The 15,584-nt window shown below is 28.1% G+C and overlaps 4 protein-coding genes across 7 annotated transcripts in view; 1 reads left to right on the top strand and 3 right to left on the bottom strand.

Moving 5' to 3' along the window:
• Positions 1-1,055, bottom strand: part of LOC106789871 (probable ATP-dependent RNA helicase DDX43) — a 5,015-nt gene extending 3,960 nt beyond the window's left edge. The window contains exons 1-3 of one of the 2 annotated variants that reach the window (XM_014754395.1): positions 920-1,055; positions 709-820; positions 123-360 (exon numbers count right to left, since the gene is read on the bottom strand). In XM_014754395.1, coding sequence (XP_014609881.1) covers positions 123-360; positions 709-722 — 252 coding nt within the window. In that variant the 5' untranslated portion in view covers positions 723-820; positions 920-1,055. The remainder of the gene's footprint in view (positions 1-122; positions 361-708; positions 821-919) is intronic. The other variant, XM_014754397.1, reaches the window with a different exon arrangement.
• A 657-nt stretch (positions 1,056-1,712) lies between these two features.
• Positions 1,713-7,851, top strand: LOC106789850 (mitochondrial Rho GTPase). Of its 3 annotated transcripts, XM_014754371.1 has the most exons (14): positions 1,713-1,905; positions 2,165-3,163; positions 3,248-3,453; positions 3,616-3,666; positions 3,744-3,845; positions 3,926-3,967; positions 4,045-4,210; positions 4,289-4,409; positions 4,498-4,957; positions 5,035-5,247; positions 5,359-5,555; positions 5,911-5,949; positions 6,256-6,327; positions 7,034-7,851. In XM_014754371.1, exons 2-14 carry the CDS (start codon positions 2,965-2,967, stop codon positions 7,158-7,160), a joined length of 1,995 nt encoding a protein of 664 aa, XP_014609857.1. In that variant the 5' UTR covers positions 1,713-1,905; positions 2,165-2,964; the 3' UTR covers positions 7,161-7,851. The 3 variants fall into 3 exon arrangements, with proteins under 3 accessions (XP_014609857.1, XP_014609859.1, XP_014609858.1); XM_014754372.1 differs by lacking the exon at positions 6,256-6,327 and having other exon boundaries at positions 1,715-1,905; XM_014754373.1 differs by lacking the exons at positions 5,911-5,949; positions 6,256-6,327 and having other exon boundaries at positions 1,714-1,905.
• Positions 7,852-8,258: 407 nt separating this feature from the next.
• Positions 8,259-8,999, bottom strand: LOC106789852 (coiled-coil-helix-coiled-coil-helix domain-containing protein 10, mitochondrial-like). The gene is made up of 3 exons (XM_014754376.1): positions 8,872-8,999; positions 8,593-8,782; positions 8,259-8,311 (listed from the first exon to the last, which is right to left on the bottom strand). The coding sequence occupies exons 1-3, from the start codon at positions 8,911-8,913 to the stop codon at positions 8,301-8,303; spliced, it is 243 nt and encodes an 80-aa protein (XP_014609862.1). The 5' UTR covers positions 8,914-8,999; the 3' UTR covers positions 8,259-8,300.
• Positions 9,000-9,017: 18 nt separating this feature from the next.
• Positions 9,018-10,344, bottom strand: LOC106789851 (coiled-coil-helix-coiled-coil-helix domain-containing protein 10, mitochondrial). The gene is made up of 3 exons (XM_014754375.1): positions 10,158-10,344; positions 9,475-9,878; positions 9,018-9,381 (listed from the first exon to the last, which is right to left on the bottom strand). The coding sequence occupies exons 1-3, from the start codon at positions 10,196-10,198 to the stop codon at positions 9,371-9,373; spliced, it is 456 nt and encodes a 151-aa protein (XP_014609861.1). The 5' UTR covers positions 10,199-10,344; the 3' UTR covers positions 9,018-9,370.
• Positions 10,345-15,584: the final 5,240 nt, after the last annotated feature.

Here is a 15,584-nt window from a genome sequence, read left to right as displayed (position 1 = left end):
GACGAGAGGTGTGATAAGAGCAAGCCAAAAATGTGAGATAATTATATGTGATATAATGATAAGACATTGCAAAAAACTTTGTAAGTTGTGCAATAAAAACCTGATTATATATATATACTTACACAAATTTTGGTGTTGCTTTTCTGTTGAAAGTTTTTTATTGTTTTACCTTCGCTTCCTATAAGTTTTCCTACTTTATTAGAAGCTACTTCTATAATCATATCTGGAGAATTATTTCTTGAATTTTCGTTATATTTTTTATTATTCGATGTAGTCTTTGATCTAGCTTTGGTTTGCCAAACATTATTATTCTTTGATCTTGATTCTGATCCAGATTTTCTATTCCACCCATCGTTTCTTCTTTTAAAATACAAATGAAAAAATATATTAGAAAATATTATATTAAACGCATTTTTATCATTTCATCTTCCTACTCTCAATTAAATTTTCAATAAACATATATGATAATTTTATTAAATTAAATAAATAAATAAATATATATGGTGTTAATTATGAAAGTAATGTAAATCCATTTTTGAAAATATATATAAAAGGAGAGAGGTATCGTAATATTTTGTAATATTTTATTTATAAGTAATGAAAACCACGTGTTTTATAAATTTGATTTTTCTTTTCTAATTTTTTTTTTTTTTTCAAAATTAAACAATACATATATTAATATGTATTAATATAAAAAAATGCACTTACCGTGACTCTGCCATTGTAAATTATGTATTATATCTAATGTAGATGTAATAAGAAACTTTGTCCTTGTTAAACGTGCTTGAAAGTAAACAAGATTAAATTTAGTTACAATAATCTGAAAATCAAATTTTATACCTTAATAGTACAATAATTTACAAACTTGAAAATAAGTTAATTAATAATAACATTAAATAAATATAAATATAAGTTATACCTGATTAATTGTTTAACAAAATTCGAAGAGAGAAGGGAAATTTATTCTACTAGTAGAGACCCTTAATAATTGAGGAGAGAATTCGAAATGAACGATTTATTCCGTTTATCCCCTTTAAATTGTACGCTCAAATGTGGAAGGGGAATGGGAAACGGAAGTAGTGAGTCATTTTGACACTATGTTCCACCAATAATATCTAAAGTAAATACAGTTACGATAAAAAAATCCCTATGGTCAAAGTTTCTAGTAACAAAACATACAGAAGTAATGTAGGTATTTTTCTTTTTGTATAATACCTTCCTTATTACTATATTCCCTAGAAATATGGAAATACCTTTTCTGTAGTTCTTTTACGTTTCATCAAGAAAAACTGAAAGTTTCATTCTTTTCTTCATAATATAATTTTTTGTAATTTAACAATTGAGTCTGTATATGTAATGTAGTATATGTAGTATAAAATGTAAACATTCCTTTCATTCTCTGAAAGTTTAGTTTTCTAAAGGTTTTACTTCTATCGCGTGTGAATTGTACGCATACATGTATTGCTTAAATAGTATACTATAAATTAAAATTATTCAATTATCGATCAATGTTTCAGAAGATAAGTTATCGACCGATGTTTCAGAAGATAAATTATCGACCGATGTTTCAGAAGATAAATTATCGGCCGATGTTTCAGAAGATAAATTATCGACCGATGATTCAGAAGATAAATTATCGACACTAGTATAATAATAGATCGTTTTCTCGGAAGGTAAATTGTCGACATTCTTATAAAAAGAATATAGTGGGAATATTTTTTGAAAACAATAGAAAAAATTTTGAAATTATCGTATCGATTATCTAATTATAAATACCGAAGAAATCTAATACCTATATAACATGTTAAAATCATTAAGAAATATAATAATCAGAAGAAAAAACGTATCGATATGTATGGATTTACTCTTCACTTATTACGTAATATATACACACACTTTACATACGTAAGTATTCAATGATTCTTTCAAACCAACAGAAATAGCATTTCCATCATTATTTATACTTTCTTTATTTGCTTCGTCATGTTATTTAAATAAAAAAAAAAAAAATATGTAAATTAAATTAATAATTATAACCTAAAAAGTCGAAATGTTTATAATAATGATCATTCGATTATTAAAAAAATAAATTCGTATAATCAAAATTAAAAAAAAAAAAAAAAACACACACAAGCTTTCTAATATAAATAAATTATTATTTTAGATTTAGAAGTGGATTAGTAAGCTCATGAGATGAATCAACCGATAAATTCTAAGAATAAACGTTTGTGGTACTAGGTTTGTGAAATCTTCGTCATCTTTCTCGTCGTAAAGGAATATTTAATTTAATTTATTTACTTTCATTGCATCAATTATGAAATCGAAGGAATACACCGGTCTAGGTTGAATGCTACTAGGAACATGATGACTTTGTCACGAGCACGTGCGTTATATTATATATGTATATATACATATCATCATTCTCTAATTGTGCGAGAGAGAACGTAACCTTGAAACGGCCACCCTCGAAGCGCAAGTTCAGTCGCCGCGGGTGAAACTGACGTTTTTTTTCCCCCTCTGAGGTTTGCGTTCCCCTGTGCATGCGTGCGTGCGTGCATGCGTGCGTGCCTTCCTTGCTTGCTTACTTGCTTTCTTGTGTGTGTGTGTGTGTGTGTGTGTGTGTACGTCTGTAAGAAGTTACAACCGTAGAAGACGATTTTTAAGTGCCAGAGGTTTTCCGGAAAATGGAGATTAATTATTAATTCAAAAAAGAAAAGAAAGAGGAAAAATGTTATATTGAACTTTATTGTATATATAGATACGTATATATATATACATATATATATATATTTAGAATCAATCCTATAAGAAGGTGAACGTTTAACGTATAGACAAACGATTGAATGAAAGACTGGTTTATAGGTTATGTGAGTTTAAAGAAGGATGAATAGCAATAAGAAAATGTTAACCAATAATATTTAGGGGTTTAAAGGGAAGAGGATTAATTTATTATTATTAGCAAAGATGGTGCATCGTGTAGTGATACCTAAACGTAACGTTAGAATTTTGTTGATCGGTGAACGTGGGGTTGGTAAGACATCTTTGATATTGTCTCTTGTCAGCGAAGAATATGCTGAGGATGTACCTAGCAAGGCAGAAGAAATCACCATMCCTGCCGATGTCACTCCTGAACAAGTACCAACTCATATCGTTGATTATTCAGGTAGATAAATAGTTCGCATTGAATTGGTAGTTTTACTTTCTTTTATTTATCACAGTTCATTCATTTACTTTTATTGATGTTCAGCTGCAGAACAAACGGATGATCAGTTAGCGGAAGAAATACAAAAAGCTCATGTAATATGCGTTGTTTATTCTGTCGAAGATGAAGATACTCTTGACAAAGCTGCTACGTATTGGTTGCCTCTCATCAGACGATGTTCTACTAGCAACCGATGTCCAGTTGTTCTTGTTGGAAACAAAATTGATTTGGTTGATTATTCTACTATAGAAGTATGTTATATGTTTAAATGTTTATTAATCCTTTGCACTACTATAATTTAATGTATTAACTTAGTGTGTCATATTCACGAGCCTCACAAATTGTTGTTTAGTGCAAAGGCTTAATTGTATTTGGTTTTAAATCTATTCAAAATTATTTTATTCTTTTTGCAGGCTGTATATCCAATAATGAAAGAATTTTCAGAAATAGAAAGTTGTATAGAGGTAAAATAATTTACTTATTGTTCGAATATTTCGACTATTTAGTATAAATGTACACATAAATGTATTAATTATTTCAGTGTTCGGCTAAAACATTACAAAATGTATCAGAAACGTTTTATTATGCACAAAAAGCTGTATTGCATCCAACTACTCCTCTTTATAATTACGATATACAAGAGGTATCAATTTTTCTTTCTTTTGTTAATTATTAAATGCATAAAGTATATAAAACATCTTTATGATCTACATACTTTTTTAGCTTACGGAAGAATGTAAAACTGCTCTCCAAAGAATTTTTAAGGTAAGTTGATTATTTTAACACGTTATATTTTTGTTAATTAAAGTCTAATCAAAAATTACTTTTATTTTCAATAACAGATATGCGATTTAGACAATGATGGCCTGTTAAATGACATGGAATTAAATGCATTTCAACAATGGTGCTTTAATACGCCTCTACAACCACAAGTTTTAGAAGATGTTAAAGCAGTATTATCAAAAAATATTCATGATGGAATTTGTAATGGTTGTGTGACTATGAAAGGTATACTTTATACACAAAGTATATACATTTAATAACTTGTGAAAAATTTATAAATTAACAAATTCTACCTTTGATTAGGTTTTATGTATCTCCAGTGCTTATTTATTCAACGTGGTAGAAACGAAACGACATGGGCCGTATTAAGGAAATTTGGCTATGATAACGAATTACAAATGTCTAAGGAATACATACATCCTCAGTAAGCAGAAAAATATTTATAGATATTATTTACACAAAATATTTTTGATCATTCGTTTTTTGAAATACTTCGATGTATTTATACGCAGATTAAAAGTTCCTTCCGGTTGTACAACTGAGTTATCACACAAGGGACAAGAATTCTTAACGTTATTATTTATGCAACATGATAGAGATCGTGATGGAGCTTTATCCCCGCCAGAAGTAGATTCATTATTTTCAAGGTGTTGGAGTCCGCCATGGGGTGACGAATATAAGCATACAGTGCCAACCAACGAGAAAGGTTGGATTACTTTTCAAGGCTATATGTGTCAATGGGCATTATTGACCATTACGAATGTTAAAAAAACATTAGAATATATGGCATATCTTGGATATAATATGTATAATAACGAATGTCAAACAAGTGCTGTAGTAGTCACTCGTGAGAAAAAATTAGATCTAGCTAAGAAACAATCAAGTCGAAACGTTTACACGTGTCACGTTATTGGACAAAAGAATAGTGGTAAGACAACTCTTTGCAGAAGTTTTGTCGACCCTAAATTGGAGGTATTTTATATTTTTTCTTTTGTAATACACTTTTAATGTCTTGTCCCATATATTCAAGTATTATATTTTTTTTCTAGAAATTAACGGATGAAGTAATACCTTTAACAACGCATGTTACTGTCAATACGGTTCACGTATATGGTCAAGAAAAGACAATAATTTTAAAGGATATTAATATAATGAATGTTCAGGATGCTCTAACACCTACACAAATACAATGCGATGCAGCAGCTCTTGTTTACGATACAGCTAATCCTAAATCATTTGAATATATTGCACGAATTTATATCGTAAGTATTGTACAAATATTTTTTAGATTCTGACAAATGTTTTTTACTTTATATTATTATATATTAATATTAATAATAATAATAATAACGATTGTTAATATTGTTTTATAGAAATATTTCGCAGATAGTAAAATACCGGTATTAATAATAGCTAATAAAAGTGATCTTGCCGAAGTTAAGCAAGAATATTTACTACAACCGGCAAGTTTTTGTAGTAAATACAAGTTGATGCCGCCACAACCTTATAGTGTTTCTAGGGCTGTACGTAGAGAAATATTCGTCAAATTGGCTACAATGGCAGCATTTCCGTAAGTTTAATAAACATTCCGTATATAAATATAACAGGAATTTAAATATACATATTCAATATATTCAATATTTAAAAATAAAGAAAAAAAAGAACAAGAAAAAATGATTAAAGCAATATAAAAAAAGAAACAAAGTGCATAATTATATTATTTTTTCGATGAAATAACGTTTTATATTATCAATTCGATCTACTAAATTTATTTATTCCTTTTTTTAATAAGCGTAATTGGAATTTGTCTTTACAAAAAAGAAAAAAAGAAAATCAAAAAAGAATTAAAGTATATAAATTCATATATAAATGCGAATGAATTAAAATGAATGTTAGAAACTAACAAGAAGAAATTTCGTGTTTAGCCGCTTTCAACCAGCGTGGGTATTATTTTATAGACACAGGTTGGTCTGGATTTTCTCTATACACATAAACTTACAAGCTTATGAGCAAATCGTGAATCATATTAGATTTTACATTGGCTAGATTTATAACGCTTTATATATATAAATATATGTATTTTCTTTTTCGTTGCACGTATTATTATTATTATTATTGTTATTATTGTTATTATTATTATTGTTATAATACAAATTTATCGGTTTATCGGTCTATATTGATTGCGTGTTGGAGTCGATTTGCTCAAACACTAGTTTTGCATTAGCACGAATTAAAATTCTCATAACAATGACTCCACATACTCTTTTCAGCCCTTTAAGGCATATGGTCCACATGTTGTTTGTCAAACCCTCACCCACTCAATGGTGGAATTCTTTTACAAGGTTTCTTTTGTATTATAGTTTCCGACACATAGCATGTTATCTCAATTTTTTAATCAATTTATTAATTTTTTTCTTTCTTCTTTTTTTTTTTTAGCATGAAGCATGTCATATATTTTCGTATGACTAATATATCATTGAAATTGTTCATCAATATCTCATATACAAATTTGTTTCTTTTTTTTTTTTGCTATATTCTCCATCAGGCAGAGAGTAATAATAATTTATATGCCTAATCTAACTAAAAAAAAAAAAAATAATATAAAAAAAATAAAGTAAATGTAACATATTATTAATTAATATCGTGCTTATAATTAATTATTTATTCATATCAATCTTAATATATTTCAGCCATAAGTGTAATCATTCCGATATCATCAGTGTCTTATTAAGTTTTATTAATTATTTTATTGACGTACTTTAAATAAAAAATTCATATTTTTCTTATCACATGATAATTAAAATAATCATACATTTATTAAATCAATATATTTGTATCTATGTTTCTTTATATTTGATGGATAAGTGAAATCATGAGTGTAATAGATTGTACGTGCAAGAAAATTTGTTCATTTAATTAAATGTCACATATTTATGAAACTTTTCAAATATCGGAATGTGGTGAGGGTTGTTTTATACTAATCGTAAAATATTAATATTTGTATTCTTTGTTAATTATCTTATGAATTTATAATATTCTACGTTGCAGACATTTAAACCAATTTGGGCTGATACAACAGGACTCTGTAGTTTGGTGGAAAGCCGGTTTGGGAATTGCGGCAGCCACGGTTGCTGGGTTTATGGTGATGCGTGTCTTAAAGACAGAAAAAAGATAGTCTACCATATGTTTTATTTCGCACATTTAACTGCCCCCTTTGTTCAAAAGAAAACCCATCTCAGAGAACGCATTAAGTTAATAAAATATGTTCATAAATCATTTATTATTGGTGTAATTAAGAGGTTACTACTACTATTACTAATTCTATTACTATTACAATGACTATTATCGCGCTGCAACACACATTATATATTACTTGTATACAATAGCTTTATTTAATCTTATTCAGAAGATTGTAATCTGTTTATTTATTCGTTAGATTAACAATCTCCATTGATTAACTTTAAATAGCAGATCTGAATTATTATCGATTCTGTTTCTTCTTCTCTTAGTAAGTTATAGAAATATCTTTTCCTTAAAAAAAGAAACAAAAAAAAAAAGAAAAAGAAAAAAACAAAACGGAACAAAAACATTTATAACATTAAGCTTGCGAGCGATGTTGACTGTATCTTTTTTGACACTCGAACCAAGTATTATGGAAAGCTTTTACAAATATCAAGATCTTTGTTCTTTGAAACGCACTCCAAAAATTATAGAATTTCTAGCGAGAGTATTTATCTTCAATTACAATGGAATAATTTGAAGATAATGCTTCAGCTGAATTCATAATTCACACATTTGAACAATGCATTTTCGATAACATGTTTCTGCGTCATTGACAACAACAAAAAGAAAAAGAAGAAGAAAAAAAAAAAGCAAATAAGAAATTCATCAATAATATTGTAGAATACATCATTTTTGTGAAATAAATTTACTTATTACTATTGGAACCACCATCAGAGCTACTCCCGTAGCAGTACTAGCTATATTTTGAAAATTAGCAGTCGGATTATTAGTCTTTAGAATATTTTTTTTACAATTTTGCATAGCTGTAGCTATACCTGAAAAATAATATAAACTGCCTTCTATCAATTATCAATGTAAGGTAATATTTAATGAAAAAAAAAAAAAAATATTTAATTTTTTAAACTATGGTATATATAAAGAGAAAGTAGAAATTAGTTTAAACAAAAAAAAAAAAAAAGAACAAAAAACATATAATAAAAGTAATTATTATTTGTTTGTTTTTATTTATATATAGAATACAATCGTAGAATTATTTTTCTCTTGTCTTCATATATGCAACGACCATTTGTCTTCATTTAATATCTGTATAAAGAAATGGATTATTTTATAAAGAGGCATTTGTTATATTAATAATATAGTAATAATAATCTATTTAATTCCTTGCATTATATATTTTAATGTCTACTGGTGATGATATTTATGTGCCAAAATTGCTGCTACATTTCTTGTTTCTTATGTTTGTCCGATTAAATTCAGCATGAGTAGGAATCGTGTTTGAAATGTTAAGCGTATCCATGAGTCTCATGTTTTATAATACAAGGGATTTTAAAATGAAGAAATGTATGTCTACTAAAATCACATACTGTATTTATGTTTACAATCCATGAACGTTTTTTTAATCAATTCACAAGCTTGCAAATCCGTTTGATCCTTTATGCAATTTAAAATTTGTTCTTCTTCGTATCTACAGGGATTAACGGAATTATTTACTGCAACATCATGAGATGAGGTAGGTTCATTACGACCAGAAATTTTATCACCAATGACCGTACCCTGATAGAAGAAAATAATATCTATAACAATGCGATATTTGTGTTGTTTAATTAAATATCATTTAAATTTATTGACAATCAATCACACACCGCAGCTACGCCTGCAGCTGTCCCAGCTATATTTCCAAACATTCCAGGATTTTGCCGTTGTACAATTATAATATCCGGTCTGCAACAATTTATTTCTTTTTATTATTGTCTATATGTTAAGGGTTTTTGAAAAAAAGTACATTGCATCGGCTCTATTAGGATGTTTTATTTATTGACAATAGTCATACATGTACATGGAAACTTAAAAGTTATATATCGTAAAAGACATTTAAAAAAAAAACATATTATGACAGAACTTATTTTATTTCTTTATAATTCGTTTCTAATTTGTGACTATAAATATACTATGTAACACTAATTTTGTTTTATTCCATAAATAACAGATAAAACGTATAGGCAAATTACACAAATATTTTATATAATATTGAATTATATTTCCAATGATCGATAAAACAGAATATGAAAAAATTTCTTCTAAATAATATTTCTAAATAATTATTATTATATTCATACTGCCGATATATAATTTAGATCCAGATTAGATCATATCTGAAAAATAAGAAAAACATGTATTAAAAATCCCAAATTCATTTAAACTCAATCTTTGATAATGATATAAAAATTATATTTAAATGTACTTACTGTTAGCTGATTTGCATTGACGAAGAGCTTCATTGAAGCCCTCGCAAAGAGAAAGATCAGATTGATTTGAAGCGCATTCTAAGAATTGTTTAACTTCCCAGGAACAAGCACCGCCTGCTGGTGAAGGCATTGGTGAGCTCTGAGCTTGAACAGGAGCTGCAGCTGGTGCAACTGCTGATTCACTAGAGCCACCGCTGAACATTCCAGTGACTGCATGACCGATGGTGTGTCCAACAGCGGAGCCAATGGCTACTCCACCAGCAGTCGCAGCCATTTGTCCCATAAGAGATGGCTGTTGGGCTGCTGGTTGAGCAACCATTGGTGTTGAGGCTGGTGCATGTGCTGGGGGTGCTGCAGCTTTTGTTGGCGGTGCTGAGAATCTTGATGGCGATGATGGCCTTACACTATAATAAAATGCAAAAAAAATAATTTAAAAATGATGAACATTTAGAAAAAAAACATTTTTAAATGAATAAACGTATTCCTTCGTTTGTTTGTTTGTTTTTTTAATATCATAATGCAATTATCCTACGTCACAAGGAAACCTTGTGATCATGTGATGCAATATTAAATATAAAATCGAATTTGCTTGTTAATATTATATAAACGGATGGATGAGTATGAAATTTTTGGTATAGAAAATATAGAGGAAAAAGGAAAAATAAATAGGAATAAAAACTTACGTCCTCGGTGGAGGACCCGATGCTCGTCCACGTCGTGGCATTTTGGATTTTCCTTTAGGTTTTATACTTCTCGTAAGCACAAGATTAAACTACGTCTTCTCTTGATAACGATTCACTTGCTAATACCAACCCAATTTTACAACGATGGATTTTATTCCCTTGGAAATGGTGTTACGCAATTACCAATATTAACGGACAATGCGCGTGCACATGCGCAGTAGATATTTCCTGAGAATTCCAGATGCCACGCGAAATAAATCGAAAACTATAAATGACTGTCGCGCAAAATGGCGGCAATTTTGATTTTACATCTTGGTCGTCGATCAAATTAATTAATCGATACAATTTTTAAATCGATAAAATTCAAACAAAAATTTACCCATATAATTTTCTTTTTTTTTTTTAATTGCACGATCGGTCATTTCAATCACCGTCATTTTTTTTTCTCTTCGAATTTCGTCTATGCGCAAATGTTGCAATAGTTTCTACATTAGTTGCACGATATCGCGTAAAATATGCTTTTAATAGTATCATATCATTAATTAATTTTAGTAAGTCTTTTGACGTAGAATAATTACTCACCCTTGTTGACGAGGTGGTGGTGGTGGTGCTCTTGTTGTCGGTGAGGATGATCGACCTTTTCCCATTTTACCATATTTTTTTCCCGTTTTCTGACGTCCAGGCATTTTTTTTCTATTTTTTTATTTTTTAACTCATTCGAACGGCTAAAATATTATTATTATTATTATTATTACGGAGAATTTTAATTATATTATATGAAGTTGTATATGTGTATTTAAAATATCTTTCGAAATAAACTATATCGATAATCGTAATTATTTTCCATAGATGGTAATATGGCGCTCAATTCAAAACATTCAATTCATTACACAGAATATATTCTATCGTATATAATTTAAATAACTAATATCATTTGCCAAATTAGATGTACTCGAAATATTCACTTAATAATTTATTTTTAATATTATTCTTTTTATAAAAAAAAAGTCAACGTTGATAAATTAATAGAATATATATATTTTATATATTTTTTGTTTTCAAATTCACTCACAATTACATTAATTTAATAAGAAATATCTAACGGTTTGGAAATTTATTAAATAATATACTAATAATACATTTACTATATCTATATATACCATAAAAGGCAATTAGACGCCATCATCGATTTAAAATTTTGTCGATTTTTCTAATTTCGAATAGAAATCTAGATATTTCGGTGTTCAAGATGGTTTTCTCCCGTCGCAAAAATGAGAGAAATGTAACAGGAGCGCATGATGATACAAGAGGTAACAGGAGTAAAGTAAGTGTCGTCACTATCTACGTTTCCCATTGGTTGGCATTTACGCCAGTAAGATCCAATAGAAGTACAGGAATTAAGTAAGGATGGTAGATAAAATAATAAGAGAAATGCGATGGTAACTTACCGACCGGTCATTACACACTGTCGGTAAGTCGCGACATTATCTCTTAAGGTAAGTTTCCATCAGATTTTCTCTGTCGGTAAGTCGTATTACCGACTGTCGATATTTTTAAAAGTAGAAATCTACCTCTACCGACGGTCGGTAAGATAAAGGTAGATCACTACTATTATCGATATCGGCTTAGCCATGTTACTAGAATTTAAATATATTTTAAACTTTCTTATTTCCTAGTAACTTTTAATAACAAGTAATTTACACAAAGTGAATGTTTAATTTAATTTTATATACATTTATAAACAAACAACAATTAGAAATCTATTATCGATGTTTTGTTTTAATTATTAATTAAAGGAGCTTACTCGTTAAGAACGATTGTCTTTGAACAGGTACAAGAAAATAACTTACTAAATTAAAAAATAAACCGATATCATATTGGAGCTAGAAAAAACGGAGAAAAATAGATAAATAAAAAGTGAACAATCTATTGAAAACAAAAAACAATAGAATACTTCATTGCTTTGCTTAGTAATGATAGAAAACGTTTTTATATTTTCAATTATTAATAACTAATTAAATAATTAATTGATAAAGTGTGCAATTAATGTGCAATTAAGATTATTAATTCAGTTTTTACTGCTGTTCAGGTTCTATGCAAACTTTTCTGTGGTTGTGCGATGATACATTGTTCGAAATAGAATAAAATAGAATTCTACTAGATATTTCAATGAATAAGATAATATAGATAACCAGCTTTATTGACAATCGATAAGATTATGTAATATCGTATCGATTGTTAATAAAATAATATAATCACGAGTTACATAAATAAAAGAGAGTCAGAATATAATATACGTAAAACATAATTAAAATAGTTTTCATAATTTTTGTATTTAATCAAAATAATACTTATTTAATTAATCGATTATTCGAATAAACAATATCTCGCGAGATATACGAACGATTATTTAATTTATTCTATTATTAATCCTCCTATCTCGTATAATCATCTACTTTTTTTTTTCTTAGAACCCGTGTAATACGTAATCGCGCGGTAAATTTATTCATATACATTTATTTAAATGTTGCCACAAAAAAATCATTCCTAAAATAATATATACACGGAACCACACACATATTATTAAATATATATTATTTTTCTTATTTAATTATTTAATATTGCAAACACAAAAAGAAATATATATATATATATATATATAAAAAATTCCATTTAAAATAAAAGAACAGCGAAACGTTGCAATTTATTAAAACAAAAGAAAATACAAAAGAAAACAAAAAAGAAACAAAGATGATCAAAGGGAGGAATGGGGGGGGGGAGGGGAAAAGAATTTTCTCCTAGCAATATTGCAATATTTTGTTTTCCTTTCAAAATTCTTTTTTTTTCTTTTTTCTTTTCATTTCTAATTACTTCGCGCAAATTAATGGGAATTTTATTTGGGTCATTACCATTCGATTTAGATTAGTTATATACTTTCCCGTATATATATATATATAAATAGTTACAATACTTTTTATCGGTTCTTTATCATCGGGCAACGTGCGTCAGGAATTAAACGAGTGTGACACACACTCGTTATATATTATACACATATATATATATATATACATATATATATATGTAAAATAATTGCTTACGTATAATACGTAAATACAGCAACACGTGTGACTGCATTCAGTGGTCTCACACACACATATGCGCACACAAATCCAAACCCGAGTTCTTCATAAACCGGCGGGAACACGTTACTCGAGAGTCAGTTTCATGATGCCAGTGTTGTTAGGTTGTGATAGAGCACGTTCATATCCAACTACATTTTTTCCAATTAATTTGTTCCTTCTTTTATTTCTTTTTTTTCTTTTTTTATCCTCCTAGCCGCCCCTGCCATCCCCTTCTACCGTTTCGTTTCTTTTCCTTTTTTTTCTTTTTTTCTCCACAAATTAAACGATTACGTTTTAAACAATAATTTAAATATTTTATCTTATCCCCCTGTGTTTGTAATATCATTATAAATATATTATAATTAAGAAACTTTTATATGAATATGTTTAAAATGTTGGATACTGTATTCTATTGTTCATATTAATTTGGATTGGTCGGATTAAAAATTAAGAAATATAGGATTATATTTTGTTTGATTTATTAGTATTATTTTTATTAGACTCTTTATTCGTTTTTGGAAATAAACAGTGTGCGGGGTGTGTGACAAGTGTTTATTTTTTTTTATATTTCGAATAAAATAAAAGGAATATTAATAATAATAATAATATACGATTGTGAAGAAGAACGAATTCGTTTTCGGAAGAAATATTTTCTTTCATTTTTATTGTGGTCAACGTTGAAACGGATTATTTCGTCGATATGACCATCCAATTGTTATCGATGTGCAACCAAAATGGAACCTGCAAACAACGTAAGTTCATTTTCTTTTCTTTCTTTTGGTTTTTTTTCTTCTTTTTTTTTTTTGTTTTCCTGTATTATTTTGTCATCGTTAAATTGCATCGTGAGAAAATGTTTCCTCGATGATTACGTTCAATTTTGTTTCGAGTATATAAAAGAAAATTTCTATTTAATTCGAATTTCCCCATTCAATTTAATTCTTTTTTTTTTCGAAAAACCTTTCAAAATTCGCGTCACGTATTATTTTTCTGTGTACGAGCGTGTGTGTGTGTGTGTGTGTCGCGTGTAAATAAAAAATATTTAAACGCGCAAAAAAACGAAGTTATTGTTATTGTTATTTTTAGATAGCAGCATTCAAGCGCCGCCATATTGGCGAAAAATTCATTCCAACACATTCAATTACTTCTTTCTTCTTTTTATTCTTATTCTTCTTTTTATTTATATTTGTTTTCGTATTCTTATCGTTGTTCTCTTTGTTAAACGCCGATTGAGATATTTTTAAAGTCGTACGATAAAAGAACAACAAAATATAAACAAATTTTTTTACGTTCAAAGTTATCCCCTTTGTATTCATTTTTGTTCTGTTTTTTTAATCTTTTGTTTTCTTTTGTTTCCTTTTTTCTTATCGATCAAATAATAATATTTCTTTCATTCGAATTTTATTTTTTTCCTTTCTTTTGAACATCTTTCCCGTTATATAGCTCGTTCACGATTTGAACGAGGAGGAAAGTAAAATTTGGTGAGAAATTGTAACGCGTTGTCACGGTTTATAAATAACTTTGAATATATATATATATATACTACGAAACAAAGTTTCGATATAATGTAATCCGAATAAACATGTTTTACCATATCGTTTTGTTTTATTTTTCCATCGAGGAGTTAATTTAATTTTAAAAACGAAACACACTTAAGGTTATACGATTCTGTTTTTTATTTCTTTGTTTTTTTCTCGTTTATCATTTTACGTTTTTTTTTTTTTCTTCTTCTTCTTCTTTTCCCTCCAAAATGGGATACATCAATTTATCTCAATTTTTGATTCTATACATCGATCGAAAAATTAATGTAAATTGTATTCGATTAATTTTTAATAGGTTAACGTAACGTCCGGTGTTTTAATGAAAGCTTCAGCTTACCAAAATTATTCTTCCCGGTAACGCGTGTTGATCTCGCAAACGCAAGCTTTAGTAATTGCGCACATTTCTCATGGCACATAGCCAATTTCAAAGTTCGAATATACTATATCGAAGATTGCTATGAAATAATTTCAATCGAAGTATCATTCAATACATCTCTATTAAAAATATCTTATTATTTAATATAATCTATATATATATATTAAAAGATAATTAAAAACGAGACAGATGCATCTGTAATTATCGTAAATGAAATATTTCGAATTCCCGCCAAACAAATTTTTGATTATTCTCCGTCGATAAAGTAGATTGTACTATTCTTTTTTGGGTAAAATTTGAAATTATTCGTCAATATAAATGTTGATGATTTATTTTCAAATTTATAGAAGATTTGTTTTTTATTTATTGTTAACGCTATGTTAATATTTTA

Source organism: Polistes canadensis, unplaced genomic scaffold (genome assembly GCF_001313835.1).
Source record: "Polistes canadensis isolate GaletaPanama2010 unplaced genomic scaffold, ASM131383v1 scaffold_205, whole genome shotgun sequence".
NCBI lineage: Eukaryota > Metazoa > Arthropoda > Insecta > Hymenoptera > Vespidae > Polistes > Polistes canadensis.
This window is presented reverse-complemented; position numbering and strand designations above follow the sequence as displayed.

Bases quoted from the DNA above. Each gene is read 5' to 3' on its own strand.
- LOC106789852 (XM_014754376.1), bottom strand. From the start codon at position 8,913: ATGTTTGGAAATATAGCTGGGACAGCTGCAGGCGTAGCTGCG. The intron at 8,783-8,871 runs GTGTGTGATTGA...TTCTTCTATCAG, and splicing joins CAGCTGCAGGCGTAGCTGCG to GGTACGGTCATTGGTGATAA.
- LOC106789851 (XM_014754375.1), bottom strand. From the start codon at position 10,198: ATGCCACGACGTGGACGAGCATCGGGTCCTCCACCGAGGAC. The intron at 9,879-10,157 runs GTAAGTTTTTAT...ATTTTATTATAG, and splicing joins TCGGGTCCTCCACCGAGGAC to TGTAAGGCCATCATCGCCAT.